This window comes from Leiobunum rupestre, chromosome 3 (genome assembly GCF_980474605.1).
Source record: "Leiobunum rupestre chromosome 3, qqLeiRupe1.1.hap1, whole genome shotgun sequence".
NCBI classification, from domain to species: domain Eukaryota; kingdom Metazoa; phylum Arthropoda; class Arachnida; order Opiliones; family Sclerosomatidae; genus Leiobunum; species Leiobunum rupestre.
Window position 1 is genome coordinate 19,574,547 of NC_143386.1, and position 23,690 is coordinate 19,598,236.

At 36.2% G+C, this 23,690-nt stretch overlaps 2 protein-coding genes across 6 annotated transcripts in view; one reads left to right on the forward strand and one right to left on the reverse strand.

Annotated features, from left to right (window-relative positions):
• The window catches only part of Epg5 (ectopic P-granules autophagy protein 5), a 92,922-nt gene that overhangs the window by 15,249 nt on the left and 53,983 nt on the right, over nt 1-23,690 (reverse strand). For both annotated transcript variants that reach the window (XM_090167901.1, XM_090167900.1), the window contains 4 exons: nt 13,336-13,521; nt 12,228-12,394; nt 11,453-11,620; nt 11,227-11,390 (listed from right to left, as the gene is read on the reverse strand). In XM_090167901.1, coding sequence (XP_090024027.1) covers nt 11,227-11,390; nt 11,453-11,620; nt 12,228-12,394; nt 13,336-13,521 — 685 coding nt within the window. The remainder of the gene's footprint in view (nt 1-11,226; nt 11,391-11,452; nt 11,621-12,227; nt 12,395-13,335; nt 13,522-23,690) is intronic.
• LOC149949763 (uncharacterized) lies at nt 1,547-3,884 on the forward strand. 4 transcript variants are annotated; one of them, XM_090167902.1, is made up of 12 exons: nt 1,547-1,642; nt 1,712-1,924; nt 1,991-2,050; nt 2,130-2,216; nt 2,283-2,363; nt 2,445-2,549; nt 2,606-2,719; nt 2,779-2,880; nt 2,952-3,050; nt 3,112-3,326; nt 3,386-3,545; nt 3,606-3,884. In XM_090167902.1, exons 1-12 carry the CDS (start codon nt 1,552-1,554, stop codon nt 3,803-3,805), a joined length of 1,527 nt encoding a protein of 508 aa, XP_090024028.1. In that variant the 5' UTR covers nt 1,547-1,551; the 3' UTR covers nt 3,806-3,884. The 4 variants fall into 4 exon arrangements, with proteins under 4 accessions (XP_090024028.1, XP_090024029.1, XP_090024030.1 ...); XM_090167903.1 differs by having other exon boundaries at nt 2,445-2,546; XM_090167904.1 differs by having other exon boundaries at nt 2,448-2,549.

Sequence of the window (23,690 nt, forward strand, 5' to 3'; positions counted from 1 at the left end):
TTGGACTATATGCACCTTATCTGTCAAGGCGTTATGAAAAAACTAGTCCTTAACTGGATTAGTGGACCATTATCTGTCAGGATTGGTAATCGTATGGTTGAGTCGTTATCTGAAAAACTAGAAGCGTGTCGTTCATCTATACCTTCCGAGTTTGCCCGTAAACCACGTTCTTTAAAACACATAGATCGCTGGAAAGCAACAGAACTTAGACAATTTTTACTTTATACCGGACCTGTAATTGCAATTGAAATTTTAGAAGAAAATGTTTTGAAACATTTTAGGTTACTTAGTTGTGCAATATACATTTTGGCACATCCAGATCTTTACAAAACACATTCCCAGTATGCCAATGAACTTCTAAATATGTTCATTTCTATTGCTAGAAACCTCTATGGACAGGAATTCTTAGTTATGAACGTGCATGCGCTGTCGCATATGTCTAGGGATGTAAATGTTTTCGGTAGATTGGATGCATACAGTGCTTTTCCCTTTGAAAACTATTTACAGGGTATAAAGAAAATGTTAAGAACTCCCCACAAACCGCTTCAACAGCTTATTAAAAGAACCGGAGAAAAAAAATATTTCACGGCTACAAAGAAACCAAAAAATATTTGCTTGAAGAATCCATTTCAATCTAAGAAGCATAATTTACCTCCCAATGTAATATCATATAAAAAGTTACAAACCCGAGAATTTTTAGTATCTGCTCTAGGTGATTCTAATAGTTGGTTTAAGTTAACATCTGGTGAGGTTGTATTAGTAACTGAAATATATCAAAATCAAGAAATGGAAATTTTTTTTCAGTGTAATGTTTGCATTTTTCAGTCTGATTTATTTGATTACCCTTTAAATTCTTCCGAATTAGGTATTTTTTGTGGGAAACTATCGAAGGATACTCATACACATCCGTATACTTCTTTAAAACAAAAATGTTTAAGGCTACCAAACTCCATTGCAAATTACCATAATATTATACCTTTACTTCACTACGCATAAATATCACTTCTAGTTATATGTCCAATAGTTTAATAAGTATTAGTAGCTATTTTAAAATTAAAACACTTCATATTTATTCTATAGGAGTGAAGTAAATGTAATTAAAAGAAATTGCCTACCAATTTTGACAAGGGTAGTGAAATATATTATCTATCGCATATGCTTAACAATTATCAATATAAAAGTTATTTTATGAGTCCCTTATAATTATTAATATTTCGTGCACACTGAATTTTTTCACAAATTAAATATCGGTTTTATAAATATTTTGCGATTTCCCATTATAAGTGAGCATCATTTAATATTTTATGGTTTAAACCATATTATACCAATAATGTTTTCTGAAAAAATCATCTGTATACTGAAGAACTTAATTGCTACCTTTTTTGAGTTTAAATTGTTTTGAAATATAAGGTATATTTCAGTTTAAATGTTGACAATTATTTATAGATGTTCGCAGTAGTTAATTTTATTGAAGACAATTCTGTCGAAGTTGTGCCAATGTCATGGTACTGTTTAGACAAAAAAATATGTTACTGGCCAAAGCACTTGAAAATGAGTGATATTTCAAAATTAGTGCAAAAACAAACATCTCCAAATAAAAACTGGGAAAAGATGAAAGTGAGATTGTTAACCCGAACTCCAAGTAATTAGATTTTTTAAAATTTAAATAAACTCTTTCGGTGAAATAAAATTATTTGAAAACTATATTTAGTTGATACCATTGTAAAAGCAAGAAAAAAGTGCAAACAGGCAGAGGACACTTCAGATTTGAACACAGATATAGAGATGGGTAGAGGAAAAAGAAAACATTTCACAAGTCAGAGAATACATCGCGATTTTGAAGAAAGTGATAAGGGAGATGAAGGCGACCATTCTGACAAAATATCTGAAAAAAGTGTCGAAAATTCACTCGATTCAGAGGAGGGTTCGTTACGATATTTATACTCATTTTGTTTCAAACAATTATATTCATGAGGATTATTCCTAATAGAGCCATTACGTCAGAGCAAACAAAAAAAATTAACAAAATGTAAACCTAGTGCAAGTACAGGTAACAATTTTTTTTATCCAAATAACTTGAAAGGTACTATATATAGTTGTATGTTAAAATTTTATTTAACATTAATCAGATTTGCAAAAAAAATGTACTTCGATGAAAAGTAAGAGCTCCACCACTATAGTTCAATTCGAAATGCCTGACCCTCCACCTTTCAATAGTAAATTTTAAGACACAATCTTTATAGCAATTAGCTACCATATTAAAGTTTTTATACACACGACAGGTGATCAACAAAAAAAGAACTCAAACCGTAACTCTTCTCCAGCTACTTCATCAGATTTGTCAAAGGGATCAACAAAAAATTGTATATACATTTTTAAATTAAACTTTTACTTCAATTTTAAAATATATATGAATACATTGAAAATTTTAACCTCAAATATAGCAGCTCTAAACAAACACTCCATTCCATTTAAAGATTTGCCGCGACCTTCAAGTTCAAATTTAAAGACTCTCAGCTCACAGAATGCATCTGCTATACCACCAAGTTGTACAGAAGAAATCTTAAATTTATAGAATTGTGTTTTAATTGTAATAAATTCTTAGGTAGTGACTTCGTAGAGGAACATTCAGTGAGAGTAACAAATCAAGATAATTTTGAGCCAGAATTACCTTTTCATCATTATTTTAGTGACGATTCTGAAGATAAATTGGATAATGGTAAAGGAAAAACCCATTGAAATAGTTTAATTTCTATTAATGTTTTTGAATCTATATAGTATTCTCTGAAAAAACTAACCAAACTAGAGTGGATCAAGTTATTTCAAACCAATCCAAAACGCTAGACTCCCGGCACAGGTTCAATTCCAGTCAATCAATTGGTATTAATAAATTACCTTTAACAAAGGTTAGATAAATATAGTAAAGACATTTTTACACACATCATATATAGCGTCACAAAAACAATCAGAGGTTGGTACAACCAGAACTGCTGAAGTTAATTTTTACAATAGCAAAAATTGGAATTCAGCTGGCTATATGCACTCTTCAGGTAAAATATTAGGTATGGTTGTACACGTTTTATATATTGTAGTGAATGTATATTCTGTCAGAGTGCTGTGCGAAAGAAGAAACTTTCCGACGAAATGTATATAAGATGTTCGCTGACCAAAATCGAAAAATAAACCAAATTCAACAAATGCTAGTGAAATCTAACGATGTTGGATTTTTCGACATAAATGAACTTCCACCACTTCCCATAGAATCTCAGAAGAAGTTAGATCAATATGAAACAATTGTTGAAGACAAAACTCTAAGAATGAAAATTGTAATGTAATATTTTTTGAATCAATGATATCAAAATTTATTAAGTTTGATTAATTATAGGTCTCGCATCTTTCATCTATGGGTGGAAATTGCTTAGCGGATGCTGTGAGAAGAGTTCTGAATAGTACATTTGCTCATAAGCTTGTTCTTGGAATGACCTGGAGTGGAAACGCGGGTGGCATAGAATTTCGCAAGCTTCAAATGAAAGATGTTATAATTGGTAATAAAAAACAAGACAAAATTAATTTGTTAATCTCATTTGTGTTTTTGTGGTGTACAGATGGTGTTCGCCAAATGACAAACTATCGAAAAGCGACTTCGTATGATGTCGAATTAGTTATCAAATCCTGGTTAAAACACAAAAATGACCGTTCCGGTGGCAGAATCAAAAGAGCTCTAAATTCCACACTAGCAAGTCCGGATAAAAACCGTAAACAGAAAGGAAACTTAGTTCAAAATGTTTCTTCTGACAGTGATTGAGATAAATATTTTCTTTTACACCATTGAAGGTACAAAATTTTCATAATGCGTAAATAAAATCTAGACTTTTTTCATGTAGTAACCCACTACATACTAAATTTTTATAGCTAAAAGATGTTTTCAAAATAAAATATCAATATTAATAGTTCCTATGAGCCATCTTGTTACAAGGTCTTCAAATGTTACATACTTTTTTAATGTACTACTATTACATATGTTTAAATATGAGTGAATACATCATTAAAAGTAGAATGATGTCTAATAACACATTTTTATAAAGTATATATAAAATAGACTATTTTCAAGTAGTAAATCACTACGCGCGAAATTTTATTAACTTTAAACTTTTTAAGATGTCTTGAATATAAAATAAAATATTTTGTAACAAGATCCCCAAATGTTATAGCGCCTCAAGTACTGTTTTTACTGCATTACTATTACATATGTTTAAATATGAGTGAATACATCATTAAAAGTAGAATGATGTCTAATAACACATTTTTATAAAGAACATATAAAATAGACTATATTTTCAAGTAGTAAATCACTACGCGCTAAATTTTATTAACTTTTTAAGATGTCTTGAATATAAAATAAAATATTTTGTAACAAGATCCTCAAATGTTATAGCGCCTCAAGTACTGTTTTTACTTTGCAGTACTATTACGTATGTTTAAATATAAGTTAATACATCATCATTATAAGTGCATTAATTATGATGTCTAATTATTAATTTTTGTAATTAAAAGACTATAAATTTTTTTTTATGTAGTAATTCACTACGTACTATTTTAATAGCTTAAAAGCAGCTGTTTTTAAAATAAAAAATTACTTTAAAGTTCCTACTTTTCAATGAGCTATCTTGTACCTAGATCCTCAAATGTTAATTTGCCATAAATACTCTTTTTACTGTATTACTATTATATGTGTGTAAATATGAGTAAATACATCATTAAAAGTATAATGATATTTTTTAAAAGTATTTGGCAAACAAAAGAATTAAGAAGTGTAATTGTTTTCATGTATTAAAATCTAGACACTTATATAACACGTTTCTTTTCTATATCTCACTGTTGTAAATTTTCTTGTATTTTATAAGGGACTTTTTATTTCCAAAAATTACCGGAGAAAATGAGATTGAGGACATTAATATTAATTCTAGGTAGTTCGCCAAGCACTACCAAAACATTTTCAATCTTGTATATTAAATGTTTGGATTAGTTTAGGTTGTTGTATGTTAGAAGAGGCTTTTTATTTTCAAAAATTAACCAGAGAAAATAAAATCGAGGACTTTAATATAAATTTTAATTCTATGTAATTTGCCAAGCACTACCAAAACATTTTCAGTCTTGTATATTGTTTGGATTAATTGTATTAAGATAAATAGCTCATTTCTGTTTACAAAAAAAATTAAAATTATTATCGATTCAATCTCAGCTAAATTACTTTTAAGGCATCAAATTGGTATTTTGTGAGAGTTCCGAAGCGCGATTTAATTTGACGTCGGCCCGAAAATATGCCTCTGTGAAGTCGGCCCAACGTCGTTTCCGAGTCGAAAATGCGTCTATATGAAGTCGGCCCAACGTCGTTTCCGAGTCGAAAATGCGTCGATATGAAGTCGGCCCAACGTCGTTTCCGAGTCGAAAATATGCCTCTGTGAAGTCGGCCCAACATCGTTTCCGAGTCGGAAATATGCCTCTGTGAAGTCGGCCCATAGTCATATCTGAGTCGGCCCATAGTCATTTCTGAGTCGGCCCATAGTGATTCTGAGTCGGCCCATAGTCATTTCTGAGTCAGCCCATAGTCATTTAAGAGTAGGACATACATCCTAAGTGAGTCGAATTTTTTAGTCGATCGACGGTCGGCCTACTACTTTTCTACCCGGACATTTCGACCTTTCATAGTGGGGTGGCCCGACAGTCGGCCGACCTTTCTATTTTAAGAGACTATCCGACGTCGGCCCGACTCTAAAATGCTACAGGGGTGAAAGAATCCTAGAAAAACAATGAAATATCACGGTCCCTTGCTGAATTAAAATATAAACATCCATAATGAAAACGAAAGCAATTCGCATTTTCAGAAGCTTACTCGATTGAGGTTTGTAAACTAATTCCATTACTTTCCCAAATCGTGCTGAAATTGTCCTAGTAATGTTATCAACTACGGGTGGTATTATTTGGTCACAGATAAAGTTGGCAGATATTGAGGCATGAGCTACAATATTTTCGCAAATTCTTGGTGATTCTTGTAAATAAGGAATAATAATAATCAGCTAGGCAAATACCCAAGGCACCACCTTAGATCCTAGTCATCTAGTGACTTTTAAAGAAGGTCAACACTACAGAAAGAACCATTACAAAATCATTATTTCGGAAACTAAAGCCTCCTCTGTTAGATGTTTTAATTAAGTGTAAAAGTTGTGAATTTGAACAGGGTCTGGAAATGCCCTCGAGACATAAGCCACAAAATTGAGCTTGCTCCATTACCTTTACAGTAATCCGTTTCACAATAGTGTAAACTGCATACAACACTCGACTCTGGTGGCATTTATGACATGCCTCTCAACGCCCCATCCAGGGTCGTTTTAACCCTTCAGTAGGCCTTAGGCAAAAATTTCACTTACAGTCTTTTTGAACATTCGTAGGCCCTAATTTCTACTAAAATTTTCGTAGACCCTTGGCCCTTTGCCTAGTCTGCCTTTCGGATAAGGTAGCCCTGGCCCCATCAGAAGGAAACTCTTGTGAACTCCAGGTGTTTCGCCTTTTACATAAGGGTGATAGGGAACACAACACGAAGGCATTTTTGGGTAATTTCTACAAAAATTATTGTTATGTAAGTGCTTAAAATTAGAATTACAACTATAAATAATAATTGAAAAATGAAATATCTTTTAACTTAAATAAAATACCATTCAGCTTTAAGTGTTCGAATTTTCCACCGCGAAAATAGTTTTAAAAGACAACAAGTCTAAAATCTGGCAAAGCTTAACTATCCAGATAAACTATTTTAAAATGAGGGGTTATAAGGAAATTGAACTTTAAATTATAAACTATGCTTAAAATAACCATAATTTTTCAATATTTAAATAACTATGTACTCATTATGGTCAAGTTTAGCGCCATAGAAAACCATTTATTTACATCGTAAAAGTAGTTAGAAGACAAAAACCCAACTTTTGATTTGCACCAATACATGGATTTAAATTCTTTGGGCAGGCCGCCTGGTGAGAGCGAAATGAGCATGCGCAGTGGGCCGTCTCTCAAGAGAGCAGAATATTTCACAGTCATTACTGGGTGCCCCTATTTAGATAATTATTGGCAGCACTGAAGAAAGTATGTCGTAAAAAATTACCAAAGTGTCACACTTTTTATTATTATGATACTTACGCTCTTACTGATATCAGCTTGTCCTATATTTTTATGACATAAATAACAAAATAATCTAAGTAGTAAAAACTAAATTGAAAAGAGGTGACTCATGAGAAAGTGTCATCAGTATCGGAAAAAATATTGATTACCAATATCCTTAAATAATAATACTTTTATACTAACATAAAAGTATTTAGAGGCGTTCTGCAAAGTAACAAACAAATGTGTTTGTATAGTTACAAGTGAAAAAGCAGAAATGACGACAAGGTCCTTATTTAATAAACCAAAACATTAATTAATTTTTAAAGGGAATATAGTGTAAATAGAAGAATCGTCTGCTGACACATGCTACAACTGTTTTTTATATATATCACTGACCCCTAGCTTGTGGCAGAAATGTGAAATAAACGGTGATCCATCATCAATATGAAACTTTGCACTGCTATTATAATTGTTATAATTATATTTTACTCATGTTTTAAAGAAAATAGTTTTGAGGTAAGTGTTTATTATATATAATAGTTGAGTAACCATATATTTAGCTTAACCTAAGGAACTAAAAGAAATTATTCAATAGCTCTTAGAGGAAATAGTATCAGAACCATAAGTAGAATGAATAAAATTTAATAAAATATTTTCAACTTTACTATGCAAGTTTATAATTTTTATTTAATTAAGTATTTTAATGCATAGGGTTATCCCAAGTATACTAATAAATTTAGGTAAATTGTTTATTAGATCATCTCTAATTGTAGTGACATTAAAATAACACTACCAGAAACAGAGAGTAGCAACTGAGAGGAGCAGGGCCCATTAATATAATTTGTTTATTTGCAGTGTTATAAAACTGAATCGCTGATTTTAGAAAGAATTTACTCAACTAACTCCAAAATTAAGCTTTTAATTCAGAAACCTATAAACATTGATTCAAGGATTGTTTACAGTCAAATTTGGAGTGAAGATGACAATTATTGGATTAACAATGAAACTAACACTAATGTAAAGATGGAGCCAAAAGCTAAATCTAAAATGATTCTAATTAATACAAAACGTAAAAATACGTTTGTTTGGTTGAAAAATCTAGCATCTGGAGCAATTTACCAAATTTGTTTGGAGGTGGGATATATACAAAATGTAACCAAGACAGCATGTATAATTGATGAAACAAAATCAAACTTTCAACACGCACAAAATATAATTGTAATATTTGGGACAATTGGTTTGTTTACATTCATGTCAGTTGGTATGACTTTAATAATAATTAAATGCACAAATGATACAAGAATAAACACAACCTAGAATGATGTGACATAATCACTCATAAGTATGCCTCTGTATAACATTTCCATTAAAAAAAATACATGAGACCATGTTTTGCACAGAACATACAATAAAAGGACCGAAAAATAGAAAATTCTTGTGCCATTGAAAAGGTTACCATGGAAACAACATCTTGCCAAAGAGTCGGGCAACAACTTCTTGGATAAAATTAGTATTGGATCAAATAATGCCCAAGGACTGATGCTCAAACTTAGGGTTTAATCATTTTCATACACAAATTATGTACATTTATATACAGGAACAATTTAAGTTATTAATAGCCATATGAGGAGCAAATTGACACCCACCAACACAACTAACCAAAACGTGGGTCAATGTATTTGTAATTAGTACACCAGCAAACGACGCTATTAAATGGTAACTCCAAAACTAGATTGACTTTTCTCAGTGATCTCATGTAACCCAGACTATACATTGTCAAAACCAACTATGCAAGTGGAATTCTGCACGTTTTTAAAATCCACTTCACTAACTATAAAGTTGATCGTTTTCGTGACTGAAATGGAAGTGACGTAATTTACATCATATCCTTAAAGAAAATGATATTGTGGCATACTTATGAGTGATTATGTTACATATGCTAGCATTAAGGAAGATTTAAGGAAGAAATATAACAAAAAAATATGAAAGGGTAACCAATTTAAGACGGGAGGGGTATGTAAATTGACAAAGTGAAAATTAACTTGATATAACGTTAATTGCGTTCCTTTTTAATTTGCTCTGTTTCTCTATCCGTTGATTATTGAGAAGGAAAAATAACACCTGCCAATAGCTCTTAAAGGGATAGTGACAGAATTTTCTTGGTATTTCAGAGATATATAAATAGATAATGATAATGGTTATGACAATGATACTTAAAAAATAAATAATCATTAGCAAATTGAAGTTTTTTAATGGAAGGGTAGGCCTGGCTTCCCTGCATCTCTAGGGTGTCTATTATTGACGTAATTTGTGGCTATATATTTATATTGGTTGCCACTAGAGCAAGCCGAGACAATGTTTAGAGGGAAAATAGTAGGACAAAAATTTCTAAAGCCTAATATCTTAAGCCTAGCTTTTGAGATTTTCAAAAATAATTTTAACCCTTATGGAGAGCACCAATATAACAACAATGTAATATTTTTCTGTACAAGGAATTTAACTATCAAGAAACATAAATACCATACCTTATTTCCAAAACAAACGATAATGTAACAAGCCTTTAAAAAATTTTGGTGGTTTTTGCTATTTTATGATGCAGTGTTAAAGTTATATTGACCGTGCGTTTTTATTTTTGAAGGAAGTGCTCAAAATTATGTGAGCCGCACTCCTCTTAAAAATAGGAGCGGGTACTTAAAGAATCTACACAATTTTATACTCTTATTTAATCCTAACAAAAACTAAAAAGACATGAATTAGGTAGGAAATCTTTTAATTCCTTTCTCTTTTATGATGTCCACAATCCATAAGATTGTGGCAAAGTGAGCGATGAACATAAAAATATTTTAAAAGTTAGTTTTTATAACTATTTGTTTCAAGTGCCGGAACATTCATATTTTAAAATTCTGGATATAAAAATTTATCTTATGATGTACCTTAAATCACAAAATATTAAATGTGTCTAAGCTGATGCCTTGGATTAATGATAGAAGCTACGCTTCATGGATATGACACTCTAGCCTTTCATACGGCATTTTGGTTTGGCGAACAAAAGCCACTGAAAGAAGGGGACAAAAAAAGGTGGTTTTAACAACTTCTTATAAAAATGTTACATATCCGGGTTTTGCCTGTTCTTATAAACATGTGTTCAATGTGTGTCCGCTGTGCTTCTTCAACATCCCACTGTGCACGCTGCGTTTTCGAGTAAGTGTCATATCCAGAAAGCCTAGCTTCTATCATTAATGCAACCTAACACTATCTCTTTAACGTCCATCGGTTCTATGTATCCTGAGCCCATGTAAAAAAATCCAACACAATTGCTCGTAGAGCTCAAAATTAAAAACCTGTTATCTGGTAGTCAGTTTTATTATTAAACTTAGCGATTTTTAAAATTTTAATAAATTCTTTATTGCATTTGAACTGAGAAACTTAAAAATGTGCATTTATCAGACACCCTATTTCTGACTTAATTATTTATCTTCCTTAAAAGGGGAATTATTCAAACCATTGATGCCATTAGTATATGAAACTACAAATCTTCAAAAATATTTTAGTACAATGTTGTTCTATAATAACGGCATGACCATGTTTCTTATTTGTAAATCTAGGTGGCTCATATGTTACTCTTGCTTTTTTATCTAAAAATACTTTGTAAATAGCTTACTATTAGGATTGGAATCCAAGTCACACAGGTGAGCATATAGCTCATAGATTTGTAATAAATATAATCTGACACTTGAACTGCGTCCTTGGTAGCAATATATTTTGTTTTAGACATTTAGAGAATAGGGGGCTCGGTGCTGAGAACTAAACCTAGATTTGGCAATAGCTCTAAAAATCCATTCGGTGGTAATTTTTCCTAATTGACATACTTTTTGTTACTATGTTACTTATGATATCACGTTTAATTAAAGTTAGTGATTGTTATATATGTACTCAACCTAGATGTTATTACAATAGTTACCAGGCGACACTCCAAATTTTAGGTTGAACAACTTACAGAAAACCAATAGCAAGTTTACTAGAACAAAGGGTTCAGGCTACAACATTAGGCAGAAACCATAAAATACTTACTTCGAAACAATTGCTTCTGGGTTTTTTTGTTTTTGAAGAACTATTTCAAGAGGATTATACAATTTTGATGATTCATCTATAACAGCTTTAATGTTTTCAAGAGATAGAATATGCCATGGAGCTTTAACTTCCATTTCTTCAAATAAGTTAATAATTTTTTTATCCTGAAAACAATTACGTCAGTTATATTTACATATTGTTACATGTATTATTTCAGAATAAATACCTGTTTCAAATTAGTATCAAATGACAGTTGAATTGCTATCCAAGCCCAATTAAAACAAAATGTTGAAGCCTTATCTCTACTGTCCCCAGAAATGATCTTATCTATGCTTTCAGTCCATGGGATTCTTAGGAAGATAGATTGAACCAAAAAGTCTTTTTCCCGAATAACCTTGAAAAGTTCCATAAAAACATTTATTACAGGAGTATACAGGGTGTCTTCATTTGTTCGGCCGAGGCATTTTTCTTAAAAACTATACTTTCTAGAAAAGTGAAATTTTCAGTATGTACTCTCTCGAGGGAGATCGTTGTTGTTTGTAAATTTCTGAAAAATCGTGAAATTTTTCACGGTTTTAGAAGTGTTAGTTTTTGAACGCTACGTGGTAGACGAAAAGTTTAAATTTTGTTTGTTTTTCATGACCAATTATTTTCAGTGACGAAATGTCCGATTTACAGTATACCAATTCCATTAAGGGTTTTCGAGTATACTCTAAAACTTGCTTATTGAAACTTTTCGTCTACCATGTAGCTTTCAAAAACTAACACTTCTAAACCCGTGAAAAATTTCACGATTTTTCAGAAATTTACAAATAACAATGATCTCCCTCGAGAGAGTACATACTGAAAATTTCACTTTCTTGATGTCTGGTAAAATTGACTATTATTAGCAATGGGCCTTAACCATTGCAATCTACCCCTCCAAATATTTCAGATCAAATATTATTTTTAAAATTTGGGCTTCATAACAGTCTAGCAGCTTTAAATGATTAGTAAATTACCTCTTGGGTAGTTTGAATATCACAAGAATTGATTACAAATTTTTCCCATGGTAAGGATTGAAGCCACTGGTGACATACTAGTTGAATATATTTCTTTGTACTTTCTTTGCAATATGTTTCACAGTAAAACTTGTATATTGTGGAAAGAAATTTTATATTTACAGGCTCTGAAAACAAAAATATTGACAAAATTAAATGTGTCATGTTTCTACATTAACACACTAGGTGGCACCACATCCTTGGATGTATTGTACTATTCTATCGTCTTCACCTAACGATACTTGCAATAACAGAGAGGCGCGCTAAAGACGGAATTAGACAGACATGCGGCGAGCTATATAGAAGCTCTAAATTATGTATCATTCTTTTGTATTGAATAACTGTTAGTTGTTAATTGTTAAGAATTAATACTAGATTTATTGACCGTAGTTTACAGACTACTTAATCAGAGCTCAGTTTTATTAGAGCTAGCTTAGACTTTAAATGAAAATTAAAGAGTAACTAAATTAGGCGCTTCAGACAGTAACATAAAATTCATTTTTTTTTCATTTGATTAACAAAAAAGCTTTTCCCATGGAATTAATAATAAAGTTTTTTTTGTGTATTATAAATCTAACAAATGTTTATTTGTAGACAAATGGGACATACTGTAAGGCCCAAAGTTGGCGCCACGCCAATAGTGACTAAAGCGCCCCCTATAACCTTAGTATAAAGGAGGGAGTAAAGCAGAACATCGGCAGAACGTGGGCAGTTGCTGTGGGGACCACCCCTTAGAAGTTAGGAGCTCCCTCCTTGTAGAATCACCTTCAGACCATAGGATCTCTTGTTCGAGTATATTAAAAGTAATGCTAATTATTTCTAGTGGAATTTATTTGTCTTACGGATACCCAGTGGTAGAAATTTAGTCCCTTACAATACTACATTGAAGAGCTGGGAGGTTGGGTTAGGTTGGTTTGATGAGGTAGATTGTTAATTTATTAATTTAATTAAATGTAGTATTCAAATGTGAATATTTATTGTCATGTAGCCCACTTCATCAAAAAGGTTATGGCAAATGTACAGATTTGGCAAAGCAATCTGATTTGATAAAAAGAAGCGGCACACTTACCAGGCAATAACCCATAAAGAAATTTTATGCAACTAGTAAAAACAGAGTACATTGTGTTTGCTTGATCCACTTCAAATTGAGTCCACGGGGAGTAAGGCCTGTCAATAGGCTCAATCCAGTATTGAAATAAACTTCTAATTTTCCCCCAGACCATTTGGACTGCATTTTCAATTAAAATTGAAGCAACTGAAAGAAATTATTAAGATTTAAAAAACAGACGTACATTTGATCTAAGACAATTTTATTATTGAGAAAGCAGAAAAGGTTATCCCTACTGAGGGGTCAGACATACAAAAAATGTACGGGATTTGTATTTCCCATTGGTGGAAATTGCCACCATCTAATCAGTGACTGCTCTTGAAAAATTCCATAATTGGAACTAGTCAGAAAACCTAACTATTCTTAAAATAATTTATCATTTCACGTGTCCTGAAACTTTTACCCAATTCTTATTCTTCATCCTGCCTTCTTGGACATGACTCTTAAGGAACATTTTTATTTTGAACCCCTAAATTATCTATTGGTCAAATAGTGTCAGGGTAATAGATGGAGTTAGTGGCCCAATACAGTAGACCTAGATAATTGGGTTTGGAAAACTAAGATTAGAGGCATAAAAGTGTTGCTTTTGTATTATAAATCAACCCACAGCTTATCTCATGGGTTAGATCAATTGATCAATTCTATTGACAATTTGCTTACCAATATGTAACTGTTACTACTTGGACATTATAACATGTAAATGGCTGGAACAAATTTGATAACCAAAGTCCTATAGGCATTACTCATTATAGAAATAACAAGTTAAATTAACCGTTTATTGCCAGAGCGCGCTTACATTTATAATCTGATAAACACCAGCTAGAGAATGAAGGCACAGTCTTTCCCGCTCAGCTGAGTGTTAAAAAGATGTTTTCCACAATTGTAGTAATTAATTTGAATAGATAATTGTTTAGTTCAATTGGATAGCTCATTCAAAGTTGATATAAATGTGCAGAAAACCGTGGCGTAGACAAGGGGGTTTCCGCCTACCTTTGACTGTACTAAATTTCCACCCCCTTCTTGACCCTCTCTTAACATTCACATACTACAACCCCCCTTGACGAATTTCTTGCTACGCCACTGGCAGAAAAACCCCAACAAATTGGCGATAGAGATAAGGGACTTTTAAACAAGAAAATTGAAGAAAAACATTAACATCATTGTACCCAATAAAGGCCCAAAAAATTGGACCGCATCGCTTTCCGCCAAAAATAAAGACCATCTAAAGACACAAAGGATAAAGTAGAATATGCTTTATCAAAATTAGGAGCTGAAGGAATAATCACACTGGCGCTTTGCTGAATACATAACACCATTTGTGCCCACAATGAAACCAGATGGCCCAATACGTATTTGTTGCGATTACATAGTCACCAGAAACAAAATAATCAAGACTTCCAAAGAATCAGGACATTTTTGCAAAAATAGCTGGCTGTACCGTCTTCTAACATCTCGATATGAGTAATGCATATAATCAGTTAGAATTATAAGATACAGAATCTTGTAAATATGTAAATATGCAACTAACTGAACAAAGGACCTTTACCAGTATAATTATTTACCCCAAAGTAAATTGTCAGCTTACGCTATTTTTCAAAGGAACATGGAAAAGTTATTGGAGGGCCACGAAGGTTGTCAACCATACAAGGATGATATCTAATATGGTGGGTTTGACACACTTAACCACAAAAAAAATTAGCCAAAGATTTATCGACGATCATAATCGCCAGATTGATTTTTTAGGATTCAGACTCAACAAAAATTGTTTTTGGTTCATAAAGTGGCGTCTTTCGGAATGGGGGGTATGTAGCCATGTCTTGCCCTCATCGTGGTACTTTGGTGTGGTCTGGTAGCCCTGTTACAGTTTTAATCTACCATCCGATGCTATGCCGAGGTAGACCCCATTCCAGTTTCCAAAGTCATTCTGAGTAGCAGCTCCGATCAAGTGTCTCCTGACATGTCTACAATTTCTCGCCCAGTATCAAGTGACGCCACATTTATCATTCCAGCTTTGAGTTCGTTCCTTTTATTTACCTATACATTTATCGACTAAGCTTATGGTGCTGTTCGGACCTGGGTTTTTAACAATAAAGAGGCACATCTTAAGCCTATTGCGCCACATTACCCCGATCCTACATACTGTGGCTACAGTGTCACTTATTTTCATGACTATCTTTTAGGGAAAAAGTTCACTTTTGCCACAGACCATCAGCCATTGGTCACAGTTTTTAAATAAGAACGCCCAATACCAGCGACAGCAGCTGCACAGCTTCAGTGCTGGGCTCTAATGTTATTGGGATTCGATTACATAATACGTTACAAGAAAGGGTCAACACATTCAAATGCAGATGCGATGTAGCCGTTTCCGGCCCTAGTCTTTGTTCTGGCGTGTTTGACAGCACTGCTCCACATTATTATTAGCAGGCGCACATTGCCTCGGTTGTTCAGTCTCCGTTTTGGTCCCGAGTTAGTCAGTTAGTAAGAATTAATATCTAATATCTACATCCTCATCAACTGTCCGGAACGACACCTTTGTTATTGTAGCGGACATCGTGCATAAGTGTTTAGTGGTTTTCCTACTACGCTGGTAGTACGTGAGTGGTTGGCGCTTTGTTAATGGGGGTTTTTCTACTATGATGGATGAAAACGTAGTATGTAGGATATTTTGTGAAAACGTAAGGTAGACGAATTCTGTTTTCCGTCTAAGCACGATGTCGGCCTCGCTTCGCCTTTCTCGTGACTCGACTTTTGTGATACCAAGCTAGAGAGTGCCCTTCCATAAACTGCAACCTTGTACCTCTTCGTGGTGGAAGGGAGTAACAGGTGGAGGGGAAACCCTTCATGCTGGCCAACTAAGGCTCTGCTTCTTCCTTAAGCTAAGGTGTGAGGTATCGTGCTGAGGGCTGGGTGGTACCGGGGAAGCGTAAATACGGTATCGTGAACGATCCCCTCGGGGCACCAGGCGACACCCCATTGTATTTTAGCCTTCCGACCGGACAAAAGGATTAAGGGCGGTGACTTTTTACTTTCCTCTTTTCTCGTGGGACCAAAATGGAAACACAAAAAAACAAACAAAAAAACCAAAAACCGGGCAAGGGTTCGAAAGAACCCGGCCTTAAGCAAGGGGAGGGTTCGAAAGGACCCAACCCAAAACAAGGGGAGGGTTCGAAAGAACCCGACCCAAAGCAAGGGGCGGGTTCATCTTCAGATGTTACCCCCCCTGTTTCTAACCTGGAGGTGGGACTTTCCCCTACAAGAACCCGGCCTAGCCTTCAAGGGTCTGCCTCTGGCAAGACCCAGTCGGTGAAGCAAGGGTTCAAGGGGGAGAAACCCCTCAGTAAAACTCAAAAGCGGAATCGACGCCGCAGGGAAAGATTGATGCAGGAGGAGGTCTCTGGTAAGGACGACCCCCCGCCATCACTTTCAAAACGTTCCAGGGAAAATGACTCCCCCGATTCCCAGTCTCAGGTTTCCAAAAAGGTGAAGTCTCACGACCAAACCTATAGCGAAACCTTAAGCTCCACAAAGATGGCCATCGTTAAAGAAGGCTATGTTGCAATTGACGTTAAGCGAAATAAAAACGAATGATTTAACTATTACAAAATAAAGGGTTTAATAATATACTTCAAGTTAAAACTGGTTATACATAGATATAAACATTACTGATGTTTTAGAGAGGCATAGTGAGAGCGTGAGTTATCTTACTCATCTAAAAGTAAAACCAAAACTAAAAAACAATATTGGGTCACATGACCAATGACGTCATGCGCCATACGTAGTTATATTAAAGGGCATATGACACCTGTTATCTTTTACACTCCCCCTATTTAATATAAATAGTATTACTCTATTAGTTGTAACATTTTGCGACAATTCATAAAGTTAGATTTATTAAGAATCTTAGTTAAGATATCGGCGACGTTATCAATTGATTTAACATATTCTAGGTTAAATAAATTCTTATCAATGTTTTCCCATACAAAATGATACCGTAAATCGATAAGCTTGGATCGTTGATTTTCAACTGTATTTTTAGTAAGGGCAATAGCGAATTGATTGTCACATAGAACCAATGGTTTGTCAAACGGTATATTGAATGTTTTAAGTTCATCTATAATTGGTTGAATCCATAAAAGTTCTTTAATAGCTTCTGTTAAAGCGACATATTCAGCTTCCGCTGTTGACAGGGCCACGGACTTCTGTTTGATAGCATGCCAGGAAAATAGACTGGTACCTAGATATACCATGTAACCGCAATGAGAGCGTCTGTTGTCACGATCACTCCCCCAGTAATTGTCACTATAGATTGTTATTTGTGGATTCTTTTCACTGTGATAAATCAGTCCATATGTTGATGTTGATAATACATAGCGAGTTAGCTGACACAGTTTTGTCCAATGATTACGACCCGGATTAGCATTATATTGTGACAAGGCGATTACTGCAAATAGAATATCGGGTCTCGTGCGCTGCGCAAGAAACAAAAGTGAGCCAATAAGAGCTTGATAAGGAATATTTGCCATATATTCCTTGTCTTCTTTGGTTGTTGGGCTATCTTCGTTGGTTAATACTGTGTTTTGAACGATGGGAAGACTGACAGGTTTGTCCACAGAAATTCCAAATTTCTTCCCAATCTTGTTTATGTAGGGTGTCTGGTGAATTTTCAAAGTTCCATTGTCTTGGAAATCAAACACAACACCTAGAAGGTGACGAATTGGTCCGAGCTGTTTTAACGCGTATTTTGTTGATATTATATTAAATGTGTCAACTATTACATTGTTGCTTTTCGCTAGTACCACCAAATCATCCACGTATACGAGAATGAACACTTTATATGGTAAGTAATAGATACAGTTGGTACCACGTAGTTTTGAAAATCCCAGCTGCTTGAAACTTTGATCCAACTCCAAAAACCAGTGTCTTCCACTCTGAGGTAAACCATAGAGGGCTTTGTGTAGTTTTAAACAATGGCTAGAATCTTCCTTTTCATACCCTGGAATCTGCCTCATGTATACCGGGGTATCCAAAGTGCCATACAAGTACGCATTTGATACATCTATATGGCTATGTACCCAGCCAAGGCACAAGACAAACAATGAGATAAATAGACGGATCAGTGAAAAACTGATGACAGGGGAAAACGAATCTTCATAGTCCACTCCCGCCACTTGTGCAAAACCTTGGGCTACTAGGCGAGCCTTGTATCGTATTATTTGTCCATCATGATTCTTTTTTAGCGTGTAGACCCATCTGCATCCAATAATACGTCTATCAGGTTTATTTACTACTGTTGCCACTTTCCGTTCCTCCAATGTTTTTATCTCTTGATCCATAGCTTGTTTCCATTGGACTTTTTGAGGAGATTGAATCGCTTCTTGATAATTTGTGGGCACTTTAATTTCTGTACAGTATGATTCATAAATCGCTGATGTATCATCTTGTGCGATGCAGGACAGATGGGTAGCTGCATCTGGAACCACTTTTCTTGAAAAATCGAATAAATTTAAGTCATAATTTAGGCCATTTTCTTTCATATATCTCACAACATCTGGTTTTGATCGTAGTTGTATCCCATCAGGATCGTAAACGTAAATATCCTTCAGACCGGCAGTGGCACCAGACTTCCTTAGCTTCTCTTCCCTTGTCCAGCCAGTTGGCAAACCCGCAATCGGCCTCCTTGTTGGTTGTGTGGGTTGATCAGCAGGTACCATTTCTTGACTGTCAACTGTTATTTCAGAGGATATTGGTTCATTGTTTTCAGTTTCTATTTCTTCCGTAGGAGGGTCTTCAATTGGCCAGAATAAGTTATCATGATCTTGTGTTACACCTTTGACAACGTCTATTCCTAACTTGTTTTCATCGAACGAGACATGTTTCGACTCTTTGACTTCTCTGTCCTCCGGTAACCAGACACGGTACCCTTTTGTATTTGTGGCGTACCCTATGAGAATTCCTGGTTTGGCTCGTAGTTGAAACTTATTTTTACGGCGCTGTGGTGGGACATGTACGAACACCAAACATCCTATGCGCTTAAGAAAACGTGCACTCGGTTTCTTTTTTCTCCACAACTCCAAAGGTACCTTATCACCCAGCTTCGAGTGTCGGGAACGATTTTTTAAGGTAGTTGCTGTTTGCACCAATTCGGCCCAAAGAGAATATGGCAATTTAGCGTCATCCATCAGAGCTCGCACTGTGTTTAACAGAGTTCTGTTTGCTCGCTCGGCAACTCCATTCATTTGTGGTGAATAGGTATTGCTTCGTTCATGTTTTATTCCCGCAGCCTTACAATAGCTTTCAAATCGCTCGGCACAATACTCCATGCCATTATCAGTTCGCAATGCTTTGATACTGTGGCCGGTATAATTTTCTACCTCAGCCTTGTACACTTTGAACCAGTCATAAGCCTCACTTTTGTTTTTCATCACATATACCTGCATAAATCGACTGTTATCATCAATAAAAGTTATGTAGTACTTCGCACCACCCAATGATGTGACTGGGGATGGTCCCCAAACGTCCGAATGAACCAACTCTAAGAGACTCTTGCTTCGTACATTTGGCAGTGGTTTATGGGTGCTTCGTATGCTTTTGGCCATACGACATGGCATACAAACACTAAGACTGCCCTTTGGGAATTCCAAACCTTCCAACATTTTATTTGATACCATATATTTTATATCCTCTTCATTTAAATGGCCGAGGCGCTTATGCCACAATTCAATCCCTTCAAGAACTGTTGTATTATATGTCTCAGGTAGTTCATCTGTTTCCTCTTCGGAAAAACCATCCACTTTGACCTGCGCTTTTACAGTATAGAAGTGTTCGTCAGACAATAATGCTTCAAACCCAAAATCCCCATTTGGAAAAAAGGTAGTACATTGTGACTTCTCTATTATAACTTTATAACCGGCTTGGTCAAGTAGTCTACCAGAAATCAGATTTCGGCGCATGCTGGGCGTATATATAACTCCCATCAGCCTGAATACATTTCCACCTTTATCTTTCATCTTTAACCAAATATCGCCACTACCTTCGACCTTTGATATTCCTTCCCCTACGGTGGCTTCAGTGTTCCTTGGCGAGTAACTGGAAAACCATTCTCTGCGGTTACAGAAGTGGTGAGTTGCTGCTGAGTCTATAATCCAGTCATCAGCGTTGGTAGTTGTAGATGACAAAAAAGCGGAAGTAATAAACGCTCCTCTTATTGGCTTCTTGTCTTTAATTATCGCTTTGGTTTTCCCATCCTTGTCTTTTGATCGTTGTGCTACTTTGTCTTTATTGCGACAGTCAGATGCACGATGCCCCCATATATTGCATATGGAACATCGGCCATTATACCTCCCAGTAATCGACCTTGTTGTACCTCGAGATTTCCCAACTTGAGATGTATATGCATTTGCAGTTTGACCATCAGACGTTTCATTCATGGTTTGACGTCCATGCTCGGCGATAAGTTGATTTTTGATAATTGTCGGAGTGAACTTAGTATCGTCAGCGTCATATATCACTGACACCAGGCTTTGGTAGGATTCTGGTAAGGAACCAATCAGTTGGTAGGATATTTCCTTTTCGGCCACTGTTTCTCCAGCTTCGTCCAATTGTCTCTTGGCATAATAAACCCTTCCTATAAAAGCTGGCATACCTTCACCATCCTGGTAAGTGAGGTTATAAAATTGTTTACGCAGCATCCCGATACGTGCCTGTGTAATTGCAACAAATGGCATCTCTGATGGGGACATCAAAAGTGAAGTAAAGGAAACAAGACGACAGCCAAGGCCCTTTTGTATACACGCATACAAGACCAAGTGCAATTATTACTATGGCAGAAGGAGGGTTAACCATGCTTGGGCAAGTTACCAAATTGACTTCCAACAATTATAGAAGCTGGCGGTTTGAAATGGAAATGGTTCTGAGGAGCCAAGGCCTATGGGGAATAATAGATGGAACAGAAGTTCCACCTGCAAGCACAGCCGCTGATGACGTCAAACGTCGATATGCAGATAGACATTCCAAGGCCTATTCCAACCTAGCATTAGGATTATCAGCTGATATAAGAAGTTTGATTGAGGGTCAGACTACACCAGATGGGATATGGAAAGCATTACGAGATGCATTTGAGCCAATTACACGGGCACGTATCGGGATGCTGCGTAAACAATTTTATAACCTCACTTACCAGGATGGTGAAGGTATGCCAGCTTTTAAAGGAAGGGTTTATTATGCCAAGAGACAATTGGACGAAGCTGGAGAAACAGTGGCCGAAAAGGAAATATCCTACCAACTGATTGGTTCCTTACCAGAATCCTACCAAAGCCTGGTGTCAGTGATATATGACGCTGACGATACTAAGTTCACTCCGACAATTATCAAAAATAAAGGGTTTAATAATATACTTCAAGTTAAAACTGCTTATACATAGATATAAACATTACTGATGTTTTAGAGAGGCATAGTGAGAGCGTGAGTTATCTTACTCATCTAAAAGTAAAACCAAAACTAAAAAACAATATTGGGTCACATGACCAATGACGTCATGCGCCATACGTAGTTATATTAAAGGGCATATGACACCTGTTATCTTTTACAGGCTATCCTGTGAAAACCATCTCCGCAGAGGAAATGGGCACCATCCAGCGTGAGGTCCTGAAGCAGATAGATGGGTCACCTTCGGGAGACCCTCTACCTCGTTTTGGGAACTTTCAGCTGGTTGGAGGCGCCATTCACTACCTCTGTAAGGATGCGTTTACAGCGGATTGGTTGGTGGGAGGATTTAACCAGAAGGAATTGGTCTCCGGGGGGTCACTGCTTTCAGTAATGAAGGCCGTCGACCTACCGAAACCTTTCAAGGTAGCCTTCCGCACCAAGGACGTCTACACCAAGGATGGCAATGTCCTCCTTCGTAGACTTAGGACCTACAACAACGCGCTAAATACGCAATGTTGGAAGGTCGTAAATAAAGCCGATGAGCCGACTGCCATCCGCTGGATCTTCCAGGTGGATGGAGAGTCGGTTAAGGCTATCAAGGAGGCAGGACACCGAGCCTTAACGGGTCTGGACAGTGGTATCTTTAAGATACTTCATGAACCTGACCCGACAGCTCCGGTGGATCCTGTAAAGGAGGGTGGTTCAGTCGAACCCTCTGCCTTGGAGATCTCAAGGATGGAAGATGAGGCTCTGGCTGGCGGGGACTCCAGAGAGGACATTCCAATGGAAGATAATCTCGTGGAGGAGCTAAAGGCCTTTGCTTTGTCGGACACCGACGAGACCAAAGAGGTTGTACCACTGGAGGGTGCAACAGGGGGGCAGGCTAGGGATGTAAGTCAGACCGGTGGGTGTGTTGGGGTTTCCACAAACACAACCACCACTGTGTCTGAATAGACATCTAAGGCCTGCAACCGAGCTCACCTTAAACTAAGATGAGTGTAAAAGTGCTGCAAATTAATTTGCACCACTGCAAGGCAGCCACTGCAGTTCTCTGTAGGAGGTTCGCAAAGGAGAGCTTCGACGTCGCTCTCATACAGGAGCCATGGACTGCCAATGGAAAGATACTTGGTCTCCAAAATGCAGGTAATATATTCTATGATTATAACTATGCTACACCGAGGGCTTGTGCACTGACACGCAAGGGCATTCATGCCCTTCCGCTCTCAGTGCACACCTCCAGGGATATTGCCACGGTAAAGCTCATCACGGAAGGTGGGGAGGTTACTATGGCATCGGCATACCTACCATACGACGATGCTCTCCCCCCTCCCTCGCAGGGGGTGACCAGATTGGTCAGCTACTGTGAGGGTTCGGGGAGGAGGCTAGTCATCGGTTGCGATGCTAATGCGCACCACGAAATCTGGGGCAGCTCAGACTGCAACCAGCGCGGTAACGACTTAATGGAATATCTGGTTAGTACCAGACTTCACATTTTGAATAAGAACAATGTACCAACTTTTGTTACTTCTAACAGAAGTGAGGTCATTGATCTCACACTGTGTACAGTAAATGTCGCAGATAAAATCAAGAACTGGCATGTGTCTAACGAACCGTCTTTGTCGGATCACAGACACATTTGCTTCAATATTCTGGTCAAACCTGTATGGGCTTGTACCACTATTCGTAACCCTAGGGGCACAGATTGGTCCGGTTACAGGGAAGACTTAAATTTCTTCCTAAAAGGTGATAAGCCACGGCTGTCATCGGTGTTGGATTTTGATTTGGCTGTTGAACGCGTTCAACAGTCCATTATCGACTCCTACCACCGCAACTGTCCGGCAAAGTCTGCCAACCGGCCAAGGCTAGTGCCTTGGTGGAACAACGAGATTGGC

Excerpts from the sequence above, each read along its gene's own strand:
- LOC149949763 (XM_090167902.1), top strand. The coding sequence starts at position 1,552 with ATGAGTGATATTTCAAAATTAGTGCAAAAACAAACATCTCCAAATAAA. Across the intron at positions 1,643-1,711 it reads ATTGTTAACCCGAACTCCAA|TTGATACCATTGTAAAAGCA; the intron begins GTAATTAGATTT and ends AACTATATTTAG. Across the intron at positions 3,327-3,385 it reads AAACTCTAAGAATGAAAATT|GTCTCGCATCTTTCATCTAT; the intron begins GTAATGTAATAT and ends GATTAATTATAG.